General features: G+C 54.2%; 1 protein-coding gene across 4 annotated transcripts in view; it reads left to right on the forward strand.

The window, feature by feature from the left end:
* LOC140403367 (volume-regulated anion channel subunit LRRC8D-like) overlaps positions 1-11,317 on the forward strand; it is a 54,105-nt gene extending 42,788 nt beyond the window's left edge. For all 4 annotated transcript variants that reach the window (XM_072491276.1, XM_072491278.1, XM_072491275.1 and 1 more), the window contains one exon: positions 7,301-11,317. In XM_072491276.1, coding sequence (XP_072347377.1) covers positions 7,303-9,807 — 2,505 coding nt within the window. In that variant the 5' untranslated portion in view covers positions 7,301-7,302 and the 3' untranslated portion in view covers positions 9,808-11,317. The remainder of the gene's footprint in view (positions 1-7,300) is intronic.
* Positions 11,318-21,516: the final 10,199 nt, after the last annotated feature.

The raw sequence follows: 21,516 nt of genomic DNA on the forward strand, positions 1-21,516 counted from the left end.
TCCTGTGTTTCTATTGGACATGATGGTGCAGGGTCCTGTGTTTCTATTGGACAGGAAGGTGCAGGGTCTGTGTTTCTATTGGACAGGAAGGTGCAGGGTCCTGTGTTTCTATTGGACAGGAAGGTGCAGGGTCCTGTGTTTCTATTGGACAGGAAGGTGCAGGGTCCTGTGTTTCTATTGGACAGAATGGTGCAGGGTCCTGTGTTTCTATTGGGCAGTATGGAGCAGGGTCTGTGTTTCTATTGGACATGATGGTGCAGGGTCCTGTGTTTCTATTGGACAGGATGGTGCAGGGTCCTGTGTTTCTATTGGACAGGAAGTTGCAGGGTCCTGTGTTTCTATTGGACAGGAAGGTGCAGGGTCCTGTGTTTCTATTGGACAGGAAGGTGCAGGGTCCTGTGTTTCTATTGGACAGGAAGGTGCAGGGTCCTGTGTTTCTATTGGACAGAATGGTGCAGGGTCCTGTGTTTCTATTGGACAGGAAGGTGCAGGGTCCTGTGTTTCTATTGGACAGGAAGGTGCAGGGTCCTGTGTTTCTATTGGACAGGATGGTGCAGGGTCCTGTGTTTCTATTGGACAGGAAGTTGCAGGGTCCTGTGTTTCTATTGGACAGGAAGGTGCAGGGTCCTGTGTTTCTATTGGACAGGAAGGTGCAGGGTCCTGTGTTTCTATTGGACAGGAAGGTGCAGGGTCCTGTGTTTCTATTGGACAGGATGGTGCAGGGTCCTGTGTTTCTATTGGACAGGAAGGTGCAGGGTCCTGTGTTTCTATTGGACAGAATGGTGCAGGGTCCTGTGTTTCTATTGGACAGGAAGGTGCAGGGTCCTGTGTTTCTATTAGACAGGAAGGTGCAGGGTCCTGTGTTTCTATTGGACAGGAAGGTGCAGGGTCCTGTGTTTCTATTGGACAGGAAGGTGCAGGGTCCTGTGTTTCTATTGGACAGGAAGGTGCAGGGTCCTGTGTTTCTATTGGACAGGATGGTGCAGGGTCTGTGTTTCCACTGGGATGGGTGAGGACCCTGCACTGCTCCCAAAGCCGTCACTCTCGATATTGGATCTGTTTGTTTGATGTGTGTCTGAATCCTGTAACTGGAGAATCTCCTCACTCACGCAGGTCAGCAGCCCTCGTGTGGCCCCCATGCATGACTTTGAAGTGTTTACGGCAAACTGCAATGGCCTTCCATTGAACCAGGATGTTTGTCCCTCTTCCCCCCACCCCCATCATCTGGCTATCTCCTAGATCACCATGTCCCCCTCCCATGGCCACTCCCCTCTCCGTGGCTGAGCATGTGCAGGGCTTAATATAAAGCCAGTACCACAAGGGTTTGCCTCCTGTCACTTTGAACAATGGTTTCCTGATCTCCCAAGGTGCAAGGCGGAGGACAGGCCAGGAACAGGTATAGCAGCAGAGCCAGTGGTGAATGTTGGTGGTAGGCACAGTGCCCTCTCTGAGGGGCAGCGTGCAGCCAAATGGAGCTGTGCCCACACACACTGACAGACCGCACTGTCCCAGTCACACACTGTGTGAAGGAGGCGCCTGGAAACACAGATTGTTTTGCTTGTGACTCAAGTCAGCAGCCACTTAATCTACCGCATCACCCCTCTTTCAGAAATGGACATGTTCAGAAAGGGTCAGTGCAGAGGGAGCGCCGCACAGTCAGAGGGTCATACTGAGGGAGTGCTGCACAGTCAGAGGGTCAGTACTGAGGGAGTGCCGCACTGTCGGAGGGTCAGTACTGAGGGAGTGCCGCACTGTCAGAGGATCAGTACTGAGGGAGTGCCGCACTGACAGAGGGTCAGTACTGTGGGAGTGCCGCACAGTCAGAGGGTCAGTACTGAGGGAGTGCCGCACTGTCGGAGGGTCAGTACTGAGGGAGTGCCGCACTGTCAGAGGATCAGTACTGAGGGAGTGCTGCACTGTCAGAGGGTCAGTACTGAGGGAGTGCCGCACTGTCAGAGGGTCAGTACTGAGGGAGTGCCGCACTGTCAGAGGGTCAGTACTGAGGGAGTGCCGCACTGTCGGAGGGTCAGTACTGAGGGAGCCGCACTGTCGGAGGGTCAGTACTGAGGGAGTGCCGCACTGTCAGCGGGTCAGTACTGAGGGAGTGCTGCACTGTCAGAGGGTCAGTACTGAGGGAGTGCCGCACTGTCAGAGGGTCAGTACTAAGGGAATGCCGCACTGTCAGAGGGTCGGTACTGAGGGAGTGCCGCACTGTCAGCGGGTCAGTACTGAGGGAGTGCCGCACTGTCAGAGGGTCAGTACTGAGGGAGTGCTGCACTGTCAGAGGGTCAGTACTGAGGGAGTGCCGCACTGTCGGAGGGTCAGTACTGAGGGAGTGCCGCACTGTCAGCGGGTCAGTACTGAGGGAGTGCTGCACTGTCAGAGGGTCAGTACTGAGGGAGTGCCGCACTGTCAGAGGGTCAGTACTAAGGGAATGCCGCACTGTCAGAGGGTCAGTACTGAGGGAGTGCCGCACTGTCAGCGGGTCAGTACTGAGGGAGCGCCGCACTGTCAGAGGGTCAGTACTGAGGGAGTGCTGCACTGTCAGCGGGTCAGTACTGAGGGAGTGCCGCACTGTCAGAGGGTCAGTACTGAGGGAGTGCTGCACTGTCAGAGGGTCAGTACTAAGGGAGTGCAGCACTGTCAGAGGGTCAGTACTGAGGGAGTGCTGCATGGTCAGAGGGTCAGTACTGAGGGAGTGCCGCACTGTCAGAGAGTCAGTACTGAGGGAATGCTGCACTGTCAGAGGGTCAGTACTGAGGGAATGCCGCACTGTCAGAGGGTCAGTACTGAGGGAGTGCTGCACTGTCAGAGGGTCAGTACTGAGGGAGCGCCGCACTGTCAGAGGGTCAGTACTGAGGGAATGCCGCACTGTCAGAGGGTCAGTACTGAGGGAGTGCTGCACTGTCAGAGGGTCAGTACTGAGGGAATGCCGCACTGTCAGAGGGTCAGTACTGAGGGAGTGCTGCACTGTCAGAGGGTCAGTACTGAGGGAATGCCGCACTGTCAGAGGGTCAGTACTGAGGGAATGCCGCACTGTCAGAGGGTCAGTACTGAGTATTGTGTGCAGTTTTGGTCTCCTAGTTTGAGGAAGGACATTCTTGCTGTTGAGGGTGTCCAGCGAAGGTTCACCAGACTAATTCCCGGGATGGCAGGACTGACCGGTGAAGAAAGACTGGATGGACTGGGCTTGTACTCACTGGAGTTTAGAAGAATGAGAGGGGATCTCATAGAAACATCTAAATTCCTGATGGGACTGGACAGGCTGGATGCGGGAAGAATGTTCCCAATGTTGGGGACGTCCAGAACTAGGGGTCACACGATGAGAATAAGGGGTCAGCCATTCAGGACTGAGATGAGGAAGAGCTTCTTCTCTCAGAGTTGTGACCGTGTGGGATTCTCTCCCACAGAAAGCTGCTGGGACCAGTTTGTTGGATATATTCAAGAGGGAGCTGGACATGGCCCTTGTGGACGTGTTCCTTGTGGACCCGGCCCTTGTGGATAAAGGGATCGAGGGGGATGGGAGAGCGGGAGTGGGATACGGAATTTGCCATGATCATATTGAATGGTGGAGCAGGCTCGAGGGGCCGAATGGCCTACTGTTGCTCCTATTCTCTATGTTTCTAATGCAGCACAGAGGGCCCTTCGGCCCATCGAGTCTGCACCGACACGAGAAACGCCCGACCTGCCGACCCATTCCCATTCCCAGCACTTGGCCCCGGGCCTGGAATGTTGGGACGCGTTAACTGCTGATCCAGGTACTTTTTAAAGGATGTGAGGCGACCCGCCTCTCCCCCCCTCCCAGGCCGTGCGTTCCAGACCCTCACCACCCTCTGGGGAAAAAGCTTTTCCCTCAAATCCCCCCTAAACCTCCCGTCCCTCACCTTGAGCTTGTGTCCCCCTCGGAACCGACCCTTCAACTCAGGGGAAGAGCTGCTCCCTCTCCACCCTGTCCATGCCCCTCAGAATCTTGTCCACCTCGATCAGGTCGCCCCTCAGTCTTCTCTCCTCCAGCGAAAACAACCTACAATATCTGGGAAATTCATTCCGTCCTGAGCATCTGACCTCAGGAAGGATATATCGTTATCAAAGTAGGTTCAGGCACGGATTCACTTGAGGCTTATTGATGAGGACAGGCCGCACATTTGTATAGTCACAGAGATCTATAGCAAAGACAAGGCCTCTCGGCCCATCGCGTCTGCGCTAGTCAAAAACAACCCCCAAACTGTTCTAATCCCTTTTTCCAGCACCTGGCCCATAGGCAGCACGCTGGCACAGTGGTTAGCACTGTGGCTTCACAGTTCCAGGCTCCCAGTTTCGATTCCCGGCTTGGGTCACTGTCTGTGCGGAGTCTGCACGTTCTCCCCGTGTCTGCGTGGGTTTCCTCCGGGTGCTCCGGTTTCCTCACACAGTGCTGCTGTAGTAAATGCCCCTGGCTTTCACACAGGGACCACAATTCCGGGAAACTGCCTTTAAACAAAATACATGTCATTTTGTTTGATTTGTTATAAATTAGAATGATTTAGAGGCTGTCTCCGTGGTAAAATTAGGTGGCCAACGCTTTGGACTATATTGGGCCGGACCAGTGTCTCACAGGCCTCGCATGGCATTGTGATTAATATCAGTACCAGGGAGGGGGGCAGGGGTTGGGGAGAGGGCCCAGTCCACAGGGCACCGGGAGAGGGGGGGCAGGGGGTGGGGAGAGGGTCCAGTCCACAGGGCACCGGGAGAGGGGGGGCAGGGGGTGGGGAGAGGGCCCAGTCCACAGGGCTCCAGGGAGGGGGGCAGGGGGTGGGAAGAGGGTCCAGTCCACAGGGCACCAGGGAGGGGGGCAGGGGGTGGGAAGAGGGTCCAGTCCACAGGGCACCGGGAGAGGGGGGCAGGGGGTGGGGAGAGGATCCAGTCCACAGGGCTCCAGGGAGGGGGGCAGGGGGTGGGAAGAGGGTCCAGTCCACAGGGCACCAGGGAGGGGGGCAGGGGGTGGGAAGAGGGTCCAGTCCACAGGGCACCAGGGAGGGGGGTAGGGGGTGGGGAGAGGGCCCAGTCCACAGGGCACCGGGAGAGGGGGGCAGGGGGTGGGAAGAGGATCCAGTCCACAGGGCTCCAGGGAGGGGGGCAGGGGGTGGGAAGAGGGTCCAGTCCACAGGGCACCAGGGAGGGGGGCAGGGGGTGGGAAGAGGGTCCAGTCCACAGGGCACCAGGGAGGGGGGTAGGGGGTGGGGAGAGGGCCCAGTCCACAGGGCTCCAGGGAGGGGGGCAGGGGGTGGGAAGAGGGTCCAGTCCACAGGGCATCGGGAGAGGGGGGGCAGGGGGTGGGAAGAGGGCCCAGTCCACAGGGCACCAGGAGAGGGGGGGCAGGGGGTGGGAAGAGGGTCCAGTCCACAGGGCACCGGGAGAGGGGGGGCAGGGGGTGGGAAGAGGGCCCAGTCCACAGGGCACCAGGGAGGGGGGCAGGGGTTGGGGAGAGGGCCCAGTCCACAGGGCACCGGGAGAGGGGGGGCAGGGGGTGGGAAGAGGGCCCAGTCCACAGGGCACCAGGGAGGGGGGCAGGGGGTGGGAAGAGGGTCCAGTCCACAGGGCACCGGGAGAGGGGGGGCAGGGGGTGGGAAGAGGGCCCAGTCCACAGGGCACCAGGGAGGGGGGCAGGGGGTGGGAAGAGGGTCCAGTCCACAGGGCACCGGGAGAGGGGGGGCAGGGGGTGGGAAGAGGGTCCAGTCCACAGGGCACCGGGAGAGGGGGGGCAGGGGGTGGGGAGAAAGCCCAGTCCACAGGGCACCGGCGTAGGGGGGGGGCAAGGGGTGGGGAGAGGGCCCAGTCCACAGGGCACCAGGGAGGGGGGCAGGGGGTGGGAAGAGGGTCCAGTCCACAGGGCACCAGGGAGGGGGGCAGGGGGTGGGAAGAGGGTCCAGTCCACAGGGCACCAGGGAGGGGGGCAGGGGGTGGGGAGAGGGCCCAGTCCACGGGGCACCGGGAGAGGGGGGGCAGGGGGTGGGAAGAGGGTCCAGTCCACAGGGCAGCAGGGGAGGGGGGGCAGGAGGTGGGAAGAGGGTCCAGTCCACAGGGCACCAGGGGAGGGGGGGCAGGGGGTGGGAAGAGGGTCCAGTCCACAGGGCAGCAGGGGAGGGGGGGGCAAGGGTTGGGGAGGGGGCCCAGTCCACAGGGCAGCAGGGGCGTGGGCCCAGTCCACAGGGCACCGGGGGAGGGGGTGGGGTGAAGGCCCAGTCCATAGGGCACCAGGGAGTGGTGAGAGGGCCCATTCCACAGGGCACCTGGGGGGGGGGGGGGGAGGGAGAGGGCCCAGTCCACAGGGCACCGAGGGGGGTGGGTGGGTGGTGGGGAGAGGTCCCAGTCCACAGGGCACCAGGGGAGGGGGGACAGGGGGTGGGGTGAGGGCCCAGGCCCACATTAAAGGGCGGGAGGAGAGGGTGTCCAGTCCTATTTGTTATGAGAATGGCACTTTTAGAAATGAGTGACTGCTCATGTTACTGCAGTGATGTCAGAGTGTGGGTGGAGCTGAGCTCTGGCTCTGCTTTTTAGTTTCACTTTGAGAAAGCTTGGGTGTGTTTGTGTTTTCTTGGTTTCATTTTCAGTGTTGGAGCTGAAGCCAGACAAAGCAGGTGTACTGTTGATATCTCTGCCATGAAAAGACTTGTCTCATTTGGTGAATTCAGAATTATAAATGTTCTCAGTAGTGAATGTGAACCTGATGTGCTTCTGTTAAAAGGTGTTTCTTTTGTCTTCTGGATGTTGTTTGGGAAGTTATTAAGGATTACTTAGTGTTGTATTCTTTGGGGGTTGTATTTGAATTAATGGTTGCTAAGGTGTTCACTGTATGTTTTAAAAAGGTTAACTTGAGTTCATAGAATAAACATTGTTTTGCTTTAAAAAATACTTTTCCATTTCTGCTGTCCCACACCTGTAGAGTGGGCCGTGTGCTCCCAGACCACAATCTAGTAAACGTTGTGGGTCAGGTGAACTCCACGCTACACTTTGGGGCTCTCTGAACCCTGGCCCATAACAAATTGTGCACCAGAAGGTGTGGCCCAGTCCCATGGGGTAGTTGGTAGGTGACCCAGTGTTAGAGTGCTCCAGGGAGTGGAGCGAGACCCACAGGGCACTGGCGTGGTGGTGGGGGGGGATTGGTAAGGACCCTCCCAGGGAAGAGGGAGGTGTAATGGTGAGTGTTTCACAGGGTTAAGCGCGGTGGAGAGGAGATAGTGAGTGTTCCTCGGGATGTGGGGAGAGGTGGCGAAGAGTTTTTAAAAATTCTTACTGTTAACATTCCCGTTCTTTCCCGCAGATATGATCACTCTGACGGAACTCGCAACTCTCTCAGATAGTCAGCCCACTCACCGCCTCCTCAAACCCTGGTGGGATGTTCTGATGGACTATCTGGTGGTCATCATGTTGATGGTGTCGCTCCTGTCCGCAACTCTGCTCATCACGAAGGATAAGGTCGTGTGTCTGCCCTGCGACCACGTGCAAGGCCTGAACAGAAGCTCGCCGCCTGTACCGCCTGTGACTGTACCTCGGTCTCACCAGGCCAGACCTCCTGCTCTAAGCCCTGAGAATGGAGCGAGAGCAAGGTCTTTGGGGACAGGGAGAAAACCCTCAGGCCCCACGGAAACCAAATCGTCACCTCCAACCAGGTTGCCAAAGGTCAGAGGTTACAAGACAAACCTGGATTATCAGCAGTATGTCTACATCAGCCAAGTGTGTTACCAGAAGGCCCTGCCCTGGTACTCAAAGTACTTCCCTTACATAGCCCTCGTCCACACCATCATCCTTCTGGTCAGTGGCAACTTCTGGTTTAAGTTCCCCAAGACCTCCTCCAAAGTGGAGCACTTTGTCTCCATACTGGGCAAGTGTTTCGAGTCTCCCTGGACTACCAAAGCGGTGTCGGAGACTGCCAACGAGGACTCGGAGAACAGCCAGAACCGGACCAAAATGTTCCAGTCAGTGACGCTGGAGCCCAGTGAGAACTCCGACACCAGCTCTTCGCTGACCTCCTGCCCCGAGGTGACCTTTGAACCCCCGGTCAGCGGCTCGCCATCGATGAACATCCTGGACAAGCAGGACGGCGAGCAGGCCAAGGCTCTCTTCGAGAAGGTGCGCCGGTTCCGGGCCCACACCGAGGACGGGGACCTGATCTACAAGTTCTACGTGGGTCAGACAGTGGTAAAGGCGCTCAAGTTCCTCGTCATCCTGTGCTACACCTTCACCTTTGTCAACTCGATTACGTTTGAACACATCTGTGAGCCCAAGATCAAAAACGTCACTGGCTACTCCGTCTTCTTCTGTACACACAGCATGGCCTACATGCTGAAGAAGCTCCTGATTAGCTACATTATTCTGATCGCTCTGTATGGAATGGTGTGCCTCTACACCTTGTTCTGGCTCTTCCGGGGCTCGTTGAAGGAATACTCCTTTGAGAAGGTACGCGAGGAGAGTAATTTCAGTGACATCCCCGACGTGAAGAACGACTTTGCCTTCCTCCTCCACATGGTGGACCAATACGATCAGCTCTACTCAAAGAGGTTCGCCATCTTCCTGTCCGAAGGGTGCGAAAGCAAACTGCTGCAGATGAACCTCAACCACGAGTGGACCTATGAGAAGCTGAGGCAGCACGTCTCAAAGAACATGCAGGGTAAGCTAGAGCTGCAGCTCTTCATGCTCTCCGGCATTCCCAAAGCCGTCTTTGACATGAGCGACCTGGAGGTGCTGAAACTGGAGCTAATCCCCGATGTGCGACTGCCGGCCAAGATCTCCCAGATGTTGGCTCTGAGGGAGCTCTACCTTTACCACTGCCCGGCCAAGGTTGACCAGATCGCCTTCAACTTCCTGCGGGACCACCTCCACATCCTGCACATCAAGTTCACCGACATTGGGGAGATCCCACTCTGGGCGTATTCCCTGAAAAACCTGGCAGAGCTGCACCTCTCGGGCAACCTGAACTCGGAGTCCAACAAGGCCATTGGCCTGGAATCCCTGAAGGAGTTGAGGCATCTCAAGATTCTCATCATGAAGAGCAACCTCTCCAAGATCCCTTCGAACGTTATGGAGCTCGCCGCACACTTGTCCAAGCTGGTCATTCAGAATGACGGCACCAAATTGCTGGTCCTTAACAACCTAAAGAAGCTGATCAACCTCTCTGAGCTGGAGCTGCAGAACTGTGAGCTGGAGAGGATTCCCCACGCCGTCTTCAGCCTGGCCAGCCTGCAGAAACTAGACTTGAAATCCAACAACATTCAGACCATCGAGGAGATCATCAGCTTCCAGCACCTCAAGAGGTTGTCCTGTCTCCGACTCTGGCACAACTCCATCGTTTCCATCCCCACCACCATCAGCCTCATCAAGAACCTCGAGCAGCTTTACCTCTCCAGCAACAAGCTGGAGTCCTTGCCCTCCGCCCTCTTCACCCTGAGGAAGCTGCGGCACCTCGACCTCAGCCACAACCTGCTCACTGCCGTCCCGCCAGAGATCCACCTGCTCGAGAACCTCCAGCACTTCTCCATCACCAAGAACAAGGTGGAGGCTTTGTGCCTGCAGATGTTCCACTGTGTCAAATTGAAGACTTTACACCTGGGGCAGAACTGCATCAGTCACATGCCCCCTGAAATCGGACAGCTGACGCAACTCACTTACCTCGAGCTGAAAGGAAATCATTTAGAGAGAATTCCGCCTGAAATTGGCAATTGTGTCTTACTGAAGAGGAACAATCTCATCATTGAAGACCTTCTCTTTGATCACCTTCCAACTGACGTCAAAGATAATCTCACAGAACAAGACTTTAATTCTATTGTTTAGTTTGTATCTAGAGTCATCACTGGATAGTATACTCTCTCTCATTGGGATGTACACCCAGAGTTGGACAGTATACTCTCTCTCATTGGGATGTACACCCAGAGTTGGACAGTATACTCTCTCTCATTGGGATGTACACCCAGAGTTGGACAGTATACTCTCTCTCATTGGGATGTAGACCTAGAGTTGGACAGTACTCTCTCTCATTGGGATGTATACCCAGAGTTGGACAGTATACTCTCTCTCATTGGGATGTACACCCAGATTTGGACAGTATACTCTCTCTCATTGGGATGCACACCCAGAGTTGGACAGTATACTCTCTCTCATTGGGATGTAGACCCAGAGTTGGACAGTATACTCTCTCTCATTGGGATGTACACCCAGAGTTGGACAGTATACTCTCTCTCAGAGGGATGTATACCCAGAGTTGGACAGTATACTCTCTTTCATTGGGATGTAGACCCAGTGTTGGACAGTATATTGTCTCTCATTGGGATGTATACCCAGAGTTGGACAGTATACTGTCTCTCATTGGGATGTAGACCCAGAGTTGGACAGTATACTCTCTCTCATTGGGATGTAGACCCAGAGTTGGACAGTATACTCTCTCTCATTGGGATGTTTACCCAGGGTTGGACAGTATACTCTCTCTCATTGGGATGTACACCCAGAGTTGGACAGTATACTCGCTCTCATTGGGATGTACACCTAGAGTTGGACAGTATACTCTCTCTCATTGGGATGTACACCCAGAGTTGGACAGTATACTCTCTCTCAGTGGGATGTACACCCAGAGTTGGAGAGTATACTCTCTCTCATTGGGATGTAGACCCAGAGTTGGACAGTATACTCTCTCTCATTGGGATGTACACCCAGAGTTGGAGAGTATATTCTCTCTCATTGGGATGTACACCCAGAGTTGGACAGTATACTCGCTCTCATTGGGATGTACACCTAGAGTTGGACAGTATACTCTCTCTCATTGGGATGTACACCCAGAGTTGGACAGTATACTCTCTCTCAGTGGGATGTACACCCAGAGTTGGAGAGTATACTCTCTCTCATTGGGATGTAGACCCAGAGTTGGACAGTATACTCTCTCTCATTGAGATGTACACCCAGAGTTGGAGAGTATATTCTCTCTCATTGGGATGTACACCCAGAGTTGGACAGTATACTCTCTCTCATTGGGATGTAGACCCAGAGTTGGACAGTATACTCTCTCTCATTGGGATGTACACCCAGAGTTGGACAGTATACTCTCTCTCATTGGGGTGTACACCGAGAGTTGGACAGTATACTCTCTCTCATTGGGGTGTACACCTAGAGTTGGACAGTATACTCTCTCTCATTGGGATGTTCACCCAGAGTTGGACAGTATACTCTCTCTCATTGGGTCAGGTGGAGCTAGACTCTGGGTGTTATCACCCAACGTGTACACAGAGGTGTTATTCAGAGGTCGATTTCTCGTATCGGCCTCTGTGTATTAGTGCAACAGCCAATCCTCACTCTGAGGGAAGTTTTAAGTCTGACCCTGCGAGAGAGAGAGACTCTCCGGAGAACAATACAGCTCGTCTCTTAAACTCGCTCTTCCCTCACAACCCTACGGGATTACACCCCCTCCCTCACTCTGCTCCCTCCCTCACTCTGCTCCCTCCCTCACTCTGCTCCCTCCCTCACTCTGCTCCCTCCCTCACTCTGCCGTCCCTCCCTCACTCTGCCCTCCCTCACACTGCTCCCTCCCTCACCCTGCTCCCTCCCTCACTCTGCTCCCTCCCTCACTCTGCTCCCTCCCTCACTCTGCTCCCTCCCTCACTCTGCTCCCTCCCTCACTCGGCTCCCTCCCTCACTCTGCCCTCCCTCCCTCACTCTGCCCTCCCTCACACTGCTCCCTCCCTCACCCTGCTCCCTCCCTCACTCTGCTCCCTCCCTCACTCTGCCCTCCCTCACACTGCTCCCTCCCTCACTCTGCTCCCTCGCTCACTCTGCTCCCTCGCTCACTCTGCTCCCTCCCTCACTCTGCTCCCTCGCTCACTCTGCTCCCTCCCTCACTCTGCTCCCTCCCTCACTCTGCTCCCTCCCTCACTCTGCCCTCCCTCCCTCACTCTGCTCCCTCGCTCACTCTGCTCCCTCGCTCACTCTGCTCCCCCCCTCACTCTGCTCCCTCCCTCACTCTGCTCCCTCCCTCACTCTGCTCCCTCCCTCACTCCGCCCTCCCTCCCTCACTCTGCTCCCTCCCTCACTCTGCTCCCTCCCTCACTCTGCTCCCTCCCTCACTCTGCTCCCTCCCTCACCCTGCTCCCTCCCTCACTCTGCCCTCCCTCACTCTGTCCTCCCTCCCTCACTCTGCTCCCTCCCTCACTCTGCCCTCCCTCACTCTGCTCCCTCCCTCACCCTGCTCCCTCCCTCACTCTGCCCTCCCTCACTCTGCTCCCTCCCTCACTCTGCCCTCCCTCACTCTGCTCCCTCCCTCACTCTGCCCTCCCTCACTCTGCTCCCTCCCTCACTCTGCTCCCTCGCTCACTCTGCTCCCTCCCTCACTCTGCTCCCTCCCTCACTCTGCTCCCTCCCTCACTCTGCTCCCTCCCTCACTCTGCCCTCCCTCACTCTGCTCCCTCCCTCACTCTGCTCCCTCCCTCACTCTGCCCTCCCTCCCTCACTCTGCTCCCTCCCTCACTCTGCTCCCTCGCTCACTCTGCTCCCTCGCTCACTCTGCTCCCTCCCTCACTCTGCTCCCTCCCTCACTCTGCTCCCTCCCTCACTCTGCCCTCCCTCACTCTGCTCCCTCCCTCACTCTGCTCCCTCCCTCACCCTGCTCCCTCGCTCAGTCTGCTCCCTCCCTCACTCTGCCCTCCCTCCCTCACTCTGCCCTCCCTCCCTCACTCTGCCCTCCCTCCCTCACCCTGCTCCCTCCCTCCCTCACTCTGCTCCCTCGCTCACTCTGCTCCCTCGCTCACTCTGCTCCCTCCCTCACTCTGCCCTCCCTCACTCTGCCCTCCCTCACTCTGCCCTCCCTCACTCTGCCCTCCCTCACTCTGCCCCCTCCCTCACTCTGCTCCCTCCCTCACTCTGCTCCCTCCCTCACTCTGCTCCCTCCCTCACTCTGCTCCCTCCCTCACTCTGCTCCCTCCCTCACTCTGCTCCCTCCCTCACTCTGCCCCCCCTCACTCTGCCCTCCCTCACTCTGCCCTCCCTCACTCTGCCCTCCCTCACTCTGCCCTCCCTCACTCTGCCCTCCCTCACTCTGCTCCCCCATCACTCTGCCCTCCCTCTCTCTGCTCCCTCCCTCACTCTGCCCTCCCTCACTCTGCCCTCCCTCACTCTGCCCTCCCTCACTCTGCTCCCTCCCTCACCCTGCTCCCTCCCTCACTCTGCTCCCTCCCTCACTCTGCCCTCCCTCACTCTGCTCCCTCCCTCACTCTGCTCCCTCCCTCACTCTGCTCCCTCCCTCACTCTGCCCTCCCTCACTCTGCCCTTCCTCACTCTGCCCTCCCTCACTCTGCTCCCTCCCTCACTCTGCTCCCTCCCTCACTCTGCCCTCCCTCACTCTGCTCCCTCCCTCACTCTGCTCCCTCCCTCACTCTGCCCTCCCTCACTCTGCCCTCCCTCACTCTGCCCTCCCTCACTTTGCTCCCTCCCTCACTCTGCTCCCTCCCTCACTCTGCTCCCTCCCTCACTCTGCCCTCCCTCACTCTGCTCCCTTCCTCACTCTGCCCTCCCTCACTCTGCTCCCTCCCTCACTCTGCCCTCCCTCAATCTGCCCTCCCTCACTCTGCCCTCCCTCACTCTGCTCCCTCCCTCACTCTGCTCCCTCCCTCACTCTGCCCTCCCTCACTCTGCCCTCCCTCACTCTGCTCCCTCCCTCACTCTGCTCCCTCCCTCACTCTGCCCTCCCTCACTCTGCTCCCTCCCTCACTCTGCTCCCTCCCTCACTCTGCCCTCCCTCACTCTGCCCTCCCTCACTCTGCCCTCCCTCACTCTGCGCCCTCCCTCACTCTGCTCCCTCCCTCACTCTGCTCCCTCCCTCACTCTACCCTCCCTCACTCTGCCCTCCCTCACTCTGCCCTCCCTCACTCTGCTCCCTCCCTCACTCTGCTCCCTCCCTCACTCTGCCCTCCCTCACTCTGCGCCCTCCCTCACTCTGCGCCCTCCCTCACTCTGCTCCCTCCCTCACTCTGCTCCCTCCCTCACTCTGCCCTCCCTTACTCTGCCCTCCCTCACTCTGCCCTCCCTCACTCTGCCCTCCCTCACTCTGCCCTCCCTCACTCTGCCCTCCCTCACTCTGCTCCCTCCCTCACTCTGCCCTCCCTCACTCTGCCCTCCCTCACTCTGCCCTCCCTCACTCTGCCCTCCCTCACTCTGCCCTCCCTCTGTCTGTCCCCCTCTCCGAGCCTGCTGCATTCTCTCTCTTAAACTTGTGGAAACACCACATCAAAGTTAAAACATTAAGATTAGGAACTGGTTGGAAGGTCCCAGCACGAGAATGAACAAGTGAACAATTTGGTGGGGGGAGGGGTTGGGGGGGGCGAGGGGGGTGATAACGGTAACAAACATGAAGAAATTGAGCAAGTGCGAAGAGAGTAACGCACAGTCTGAACTGGCAATGTTTCCATTTGCAATCGACTCCCTAACCTTCAGAATCTCCCATTGAGCTCTGTGTTTGTGGAAGGGAGCACAGTACGAAGTCTTACAACACCAGGTTAAAGTCCAACAGGTTTGTTTCGATGTCACTAGCTTTCGGAGCGCTGCTCCTTCCTCAGGTGTGGAAGGGAGGGGCTGATGTTGGGGGGGGGGGGGGGGGGGGGGGGGGGGGGGGGGGGAGTGTGTGTCACTGCAGGCGGGTGTGGTGAGGGGTGCATCACTCCGGGGGGAGATTTGTGGGCAGGCGTGGGGTGGGGGTTGGGAGGAGTCACTGCTGGGTGGAGGGCTTGGATGCTGAATGATGTGAGTTATGACAGTGGATTGGAGATACGCTCGTCCGAACCTCGGGCCTCCTGAACAGCCAATGAACAGACGGTCAGTTGAGATGCTGACCTTGAACGTTAGGCTGAGTAATGAACCGTGAATGATGTGTCTGAGTCCCATAGGCCAGCTATGGAGGCTATTTGGCGAGCTTCCATTGTTTATTATCAAATCCTTTAAATGGATGTCGCCTGGATAAAGAGCAAATGACAAAAGACAAGGTTACCAGGAAGAGATGACACAAAGAAGACCAAATCTGTTTCAGCGCGGAAGAAAAATCTAATTAATGTGGATGTTGTGATTTTCAAACCTTGGTGCTTTTAACACTTAGGCTGAAGGTTTAAATGATTAATCTTCAGCCATTTACAAAACAAACAAAGGAACTGATTAACTAGTGAATCGCCCGTAACCTGGGGACACTAACCAGCTAACCACTCGTGGCCAGGCATATCGGACGGTTTGAGTTTTTTGCACTGGTTGTCACACATGGTGATTTTACACGGAAATAAACTGAAAGTACAGATTTGGCCCGAGGTTCCTGAAAGATCATTATTTCCCGTGGTCAGCGCACAGCCAGAGTCTGGGCTGGTGGGTGAGTTGGTGAGGCAACACCATCATTGCTTCCCTCTCCTCTGCCCTGTTCTATTCCATCCTTTACCCTGTGGGAGTTGGAGCTCCAGGACATCACTGCTGGAGTCGGCTACTGAATCAGTCCATGTCCAATTGCAGCAAGACCTAGACAATATCCAGGCTTGGGGTTGACAAGTTCAAGTTACATTCGTGCCACACAATGACCATCTCCTGCAAGAGAGAATCTAACCCTCCCCCCTTGGCATTCAATGGCATCACCATCTGATGTGATCATAGATCATAGAATTTACAGTGCAGAAGGAGGCCATTCGGCCCATCGAGTCTGCACCGGCTCTTGGAAAGAACACCCTACCCAAGTTGCATGTGCATCAGTAACTGGTGCTCAGCAGATTGTCCCCCAGAAGCCTGTCCACCACTTTCGCCCACCGAGGTGTGTGTCTCTGAGCTGGCGAAGGGTGGAGATGACAGCTCAATGGTGGCATCCTCGGGACTCTCCTCCAAGGTGTTCTCAGGGAAGGCAGGGAGGGGGTGACCACCCTGGTTGGACCGGCACCTCAGATGGAGATCCTGCAGGTGCCAGGCTGTGCTGGGGCACAAGCGTAGTATTGAGCTGGGGTGGAGGGGAGGGGGGGAGCTGGCAGGTGCAGTGCGGGGGCTCCGGTTTCCTCCCACAGCCCAAAGACGTGCAGGTTAGGTGGATTGGCCTTGCTAAATTGCCCTGAGTGTCCAAAAAGGTTAGGAAGGATGATTGGGTTCCGGGGATAGGGTGGAAGTGAGGGCTTAAGTGGGCCGGTGCAGACTCGATGGGCCGAATGGCCTCCTTCTGCACTGTATGTTCTATTACCATCGCTGAATCCACAACAATCAACATCCTGGGGGTTACCATTGATCAGAACCTGAACTGGACCCAGCCACATTAATACTGTGGCTACCAGGGCAGGTCAAAGGCTAGGACTCCTACGACCTGTAACTCACCTCCTGACCCCCTAAAGCCTGTCCACCATCTACAAGGCACAAGTCAGGAGTGTGATGGAACACTCTCCACTTGCCTGGATGAGTGCAGCTCCAACAACACTCGGGAAGCTCAACACCATCCAGGACAAAGCAGCCGCTTGATTGGGGCTGGTTTAGCACAGTGGGCTAAACAGCTGGCTTGTAATGCAGAACAAGGCCAGCAGCGCGGGTTCAATTCCCGTACTGGCCTCCCCGAACAGGCGCCGGAATCTGGCGACTAGGGGCTTTTCACAGTAACTTCATTGAAGCCTACTTGTGACGATAAGCTATTATTATTATTATTATTATTGCCGCTCCATCCACCATCTTAAACATTCACTCCCTCCAACGCACAGTTGAGTCCATGTTTACCATCTACAAGATGCACTGTAGCAACTCACCATGTTTCCTTCAACAGAACCTGCCAAATTCCTGATCTCTACCACCTGGAAGTACACGAGCAACAGATATCAGATGTAGGAGAACACCTATAGAATTATAGGCCGGTTAGTCTCACTTCGGCCTGGTAAATTCGGTAAATTATTGGAAACGATCCTGAGGGATAGGATTTATGATCATTTGGAAAGATACAGCTTAACTGATAGTCAGCACAGATTTGTGAGGGATAAGTCTTGCCTCACAAGTTTGATTGTATTCTTTGAGGAGGTAACTAAGTACAGAGAACATAGAACATTACAGCGCAGTACAGGTCCTTCGGCCCTCGATGTTGCGCCGACCTGTGAAACCACTCTAAAGCCCATCTACACTATTCCCTTATGTTTATCCAATGACCATTGAAATGCCCTTAGTGTTGGCGAGTCCACTACTGTTGCAGGCAGGGCATTCCACACCCTTATTACTCTCTGAGTAAAGAACCTACCTCTGACATCTGTCTTATATCTATCTCCCCTCAATTTAAAGCTATGTCCCCTCGTGCTCGACATCACCATCCGAGGAAAAAGGCTCTCATGTCCACCCTATCCAATCCTCTGATCATCTTGTATGCCTCAATTAAGTCACCTTTTAACCTTCTGCTCTCTAACGAAAACAGCCTCAAGTCCCTCAGCCTTTCCTCATAAGGTCTTCCCTCCAGACCAGGCAACATTCTGGTAAATCTCCTCTGCACCCTTTCCAATGCTTCCACATCCTTCCTATAATGCAGCGACCAGAACTGCACGCAATACTCCAAATGCGGCCGCACCAGAGTTTTGTACAGCTGCAACATGACCTCATGGCTCCGAAACTCAATCCCTCTACCAATAAAAGCTAACACACCGTACGCCTTCTTAACAACCCTCTCAACCTGAGTGGCAACTTTCAGGGATCTATGTACATGGACACCGAGATCTCTCTGCTCATCCACACTACCAAGAATCTTACCATTTGCCCAGTACTCTGTCTTCCTGTTATTCCTTCCAAAATGAATTACCTCACATTTTTCTGCATTAAACTCCACCTCTCAGCCCAGCTCTGCAGCTTATGTACGTCCCTCTGTAACTTGTAACATCCTTCCGCATTGACCACAACTCCACCGACTTTAGTGTCATCAGCAAATTTACTCACCCATCCTTCTACGCCATCCTCCAGGTCATTTATAAAAATGACAAACAGCAGTGGCCCCAAAACAGATCCTTGTGGTATACCACTAGTAACTGGACTCAGGCTGAACATTTCCCATCTTCTTCCAGCTAGCCAATTTCTGATCCAAACTGCTAAATCACCCTGAATCCCATGCCTTTGTATTTTCTGCAATAGCCTACCGTGGGGAACCATATCAACCGCTTTACTGAAATCCGTATACACCACATCAACTGCTTTACCCTCATCCACCTGTTTGGTCACCTTCTCAAAGAACTCAATAAGGTTTGTGAGGCACGACCTACCCTTCACAAAACCGTGTTGACTATTTCTAATTCAATTATTCCTTTCCAGATGATTGTACATCCTATCTCTTATCAACCTTTCCAAGACTTTTCCCACAACAGAAGTAAGGCTCACTAGTCTATAGTTAACAGGGTTGTCTCTACTCCCCTTCTTGAACAAGGGGACAACATTTGCTATCCTCCAGTCTTCTGGCACTATTCCTGTAGACAATGATGACATAAAGATCAATGCCAAAGGCTCAGCAATCTCCTCCCTAGCTTCCCATAGAATCCAAGGATAAACCCCACCCGGCCCAGGGGACTTAGCTATTTTCACACTTTCCAGAATTGCTAACACCTCCTCCTTAAGAACCTCAAGCCCTTCTAGTCTAGTAGCCTGTATCTCAGTAGTCTCCTCGACAACATTGTCTTTTTCCTGTGTGAATACTGACGAAAAATATTCATTTAGCACCTCCCCTATCTCCTCGGACTCCATGCACAACTTCCCACTACTGTCCTTGACTGGCCCCACTCTTACCCTAGTCATTCTTTTATTCCTGACATATCTATCGAAAGCTTTAGGGTTATCCTTGATCCTACCTGCCAAAGACTTCTCATGTCCCCTCCTGGCTCTTCTTAGCTCTCTCTTTAGGTCCTTCCTAGCTAACTTGTAACTCTCGAGTGCCCTAACTGAACCTTCATATCTCATCTTTACATATGCCTCCTTCTTCCTCTTGACAAGTGTTTCGACTGCTTTAGTAAACCACGGTTCCCTTGCTCGACCACTTCCTCCCTGCCTGACAGGTACATACTTATCAAGGACACGCAGTAGCTGTTCCTTGAACAAGCTCCACATTTCCATTGTGCCCATCCCCTGCAGGTTCCCTCTCCATCCGATGCATCCTAAGTCTTGCCTTATTGCATCATAATTGCCTTTGCCCCAGATATAACTCTTGCCCTGCGGTATATACCTATCCTTTTCCATCGCTAAAGTAAACATAATCGAATTGTGGTCACTATCACCAAAGTGCTCACCTACCTCCAAATCTAACACCTGTCCTGGTTCATTACCCAGTACCAAATCCAATATGGCCTCGCCTCTCGTTGCCACATACTGTGCCAGGAAACCCTCCTGCACACATTGGACAAAAAAGGACCCATCTAACGTGCTTGAACTATAACGTTTCCAGTCAATATTTGGAAAGTTAAAGTCCCCCATAACAACTACCCTGTTACTTTCACTCCTATCCAGAATCATCTTTGCAATCCTTTCCTCTACATCTCTGGAACTTTTCAGAGGCCTATAGAAAACTCCCAGCAGGGTGACCTCTCCTTTCCTGTTTCTGACCTAGATGAAGGTCGAGCAGTTGATGTCGTACACAAGAATTTTAGTAAGGCATTTGATAAGGTGCCCCATGGTCGGCTCCTGCAGAAAGTAAGGCGGTGTGGCATAGAGGGAAATTTGGCGATTGGATCAGGAACTGGCTATCACATAGAAGACAGAGGGTGGTGGTAGATGGTAAATGTTCAGACTGGAGACAGTTACCAGCGGTGTACCACAGGGATCAGTGCTGGGTCCTCTGCTATTTGTGATTTTTATCAATGACTTGGAGGAGGGGGCTGAAGGGTGGGTCAGTAAATTTGCTGATGACACCAAGATTGGTGGAGTAGTGGATGAGGTGGAGGGCTGTTGTAGGCTGCAAAGAGACATTGATAGGATGCAGAGCTGGGCCGAAAAATGGCAGATGGAGTTTAACCCAGATAAGTGCGAGGTGATTCATTTTGGTCGGACAAATATGAATTTGGATTACAGGGTCAACGGCAGGGTTCTGAAGAATGTGGAGGGACAGAGAGATCTCGGAGTTCATGTCCATAGATCTCTGAAAGTTGCCACCCAATTGGATAGAGCCGTGAAGAAAGTGTGTTAGCATTTATTAACAGGGGGATTGAGTTTAAGAGCCGTGAGGTTATGCTGCAACTGTACAAGACCTTGGTTAGACCACATTTGGAGTATTGTGTGCAGTTCTGGTCACCTCATTATAGGAAGGATGTGGAAGCATTGGAAAGGGTGCAAAGGAGATTTACCAGGATGCTGCCTGGATTGGAGGGTAGGTCTTATGAGGAAAGGTTGAGGGAGCTAGGGCTTTTCTCATTGGAGCGAAGGAGGATGAGAGGTGACTTAATTGAGGTGTATAAGATGATGAGGGGGATAGATAGAGTGGACGTTCAGCGGCTTTTTCCTCGGGTGGATGCAGCTGGTACAAGGGGGCATAACTATAAGGTTCGGGGTGGAAGATATAGGAGGGATGTCAGAGGTAGGTTCTTTACTCAGAGAGTGGTTATGGTGTGGAACGCACTCCCAGCTATGGTGGTGGCGTCGGACACTTTCGGAACTTTCAAGCGGTTATTGGATCGGCATATGGAGTGCACTAGAATGATTGGGAGTAGGTTGATTTGATCTTAGTTTCAGACTAGTTCGGCACAACATCGTGGGCCGAAGGGCCAGTGCTGTGCTGTACAGTTCTATGTTCTATGGCTCCGCGATACAATTTATGAAGGCAATTGGCGAAGGATATAACTGGAGTTAATCTTTACACACATATATTTATTTGCAGAATTACACATCACAAGCACATACCTCCTAACACAATGACTAGTTTCAGTCTTTTGTCTATTTATATCTGTTTTGTACCATCTAATGGGCATTACCACACAAACAAGCTGAAACATAGAAGGCAACTGAACCAATATTAAAATGTCATTCCATGGGTTGATGATGCATTCCAGCATCACCCCCCTCGCCCCTGCCCCTGGAAAGGTGGTCACAGATCTGAAGCATGAAGTGCAGACAGAGATTGAGAAGCAGTCCCTTTAGATAATGGAGCAGGAGTTGTAATTTTTACAGTCAATATGAAACACACCATCCTGACACGGAAATATATCGGCCGTTCCTTCACTGTCGCTGGGGTAACATCCTGGAACTCCCTCCCTAGCAGCACAGTGGGTGTACCTACACCACATGGACTGCAGCGGTTCAGGAAGGCAGCAGCTCACCACCACCTACTGAAGGGCAGCTAGGGATGGGTAATAAATGCCGGGCCTAGCCAGCGACTCCCAAATCCCGTGAATAAAATATAACAACGTCCTCCAGGTCACAAACATTACTGGTGACCGGGGAGTACATGAAGAGACTGAAAGCATGGGGTCTGCAGGATGCAACACACTCCAGAATAGAGGGAGGGGCCTCACAGAGAGAGCCTCTTTGACTATACCAATGGACACAAGTGAGTGTCCATTTAAA

This window comes from Scyliorhinus torazame, chromosome 27 (assembly GCF_047496885.1).
Source record: "Scyliorhinus torazame isolate Kashiwa2021f chromosome 27, sScyTor2.1, whole genome shotgun sequence".
Classification (NCBI taxonomy): Eukaryota; Metazoa; Chordata; class Chondrichthyes; order Carcharhiniformes; family Scyliorhinidae; genus Scyliorhinus; species Scyliorhinus torazame.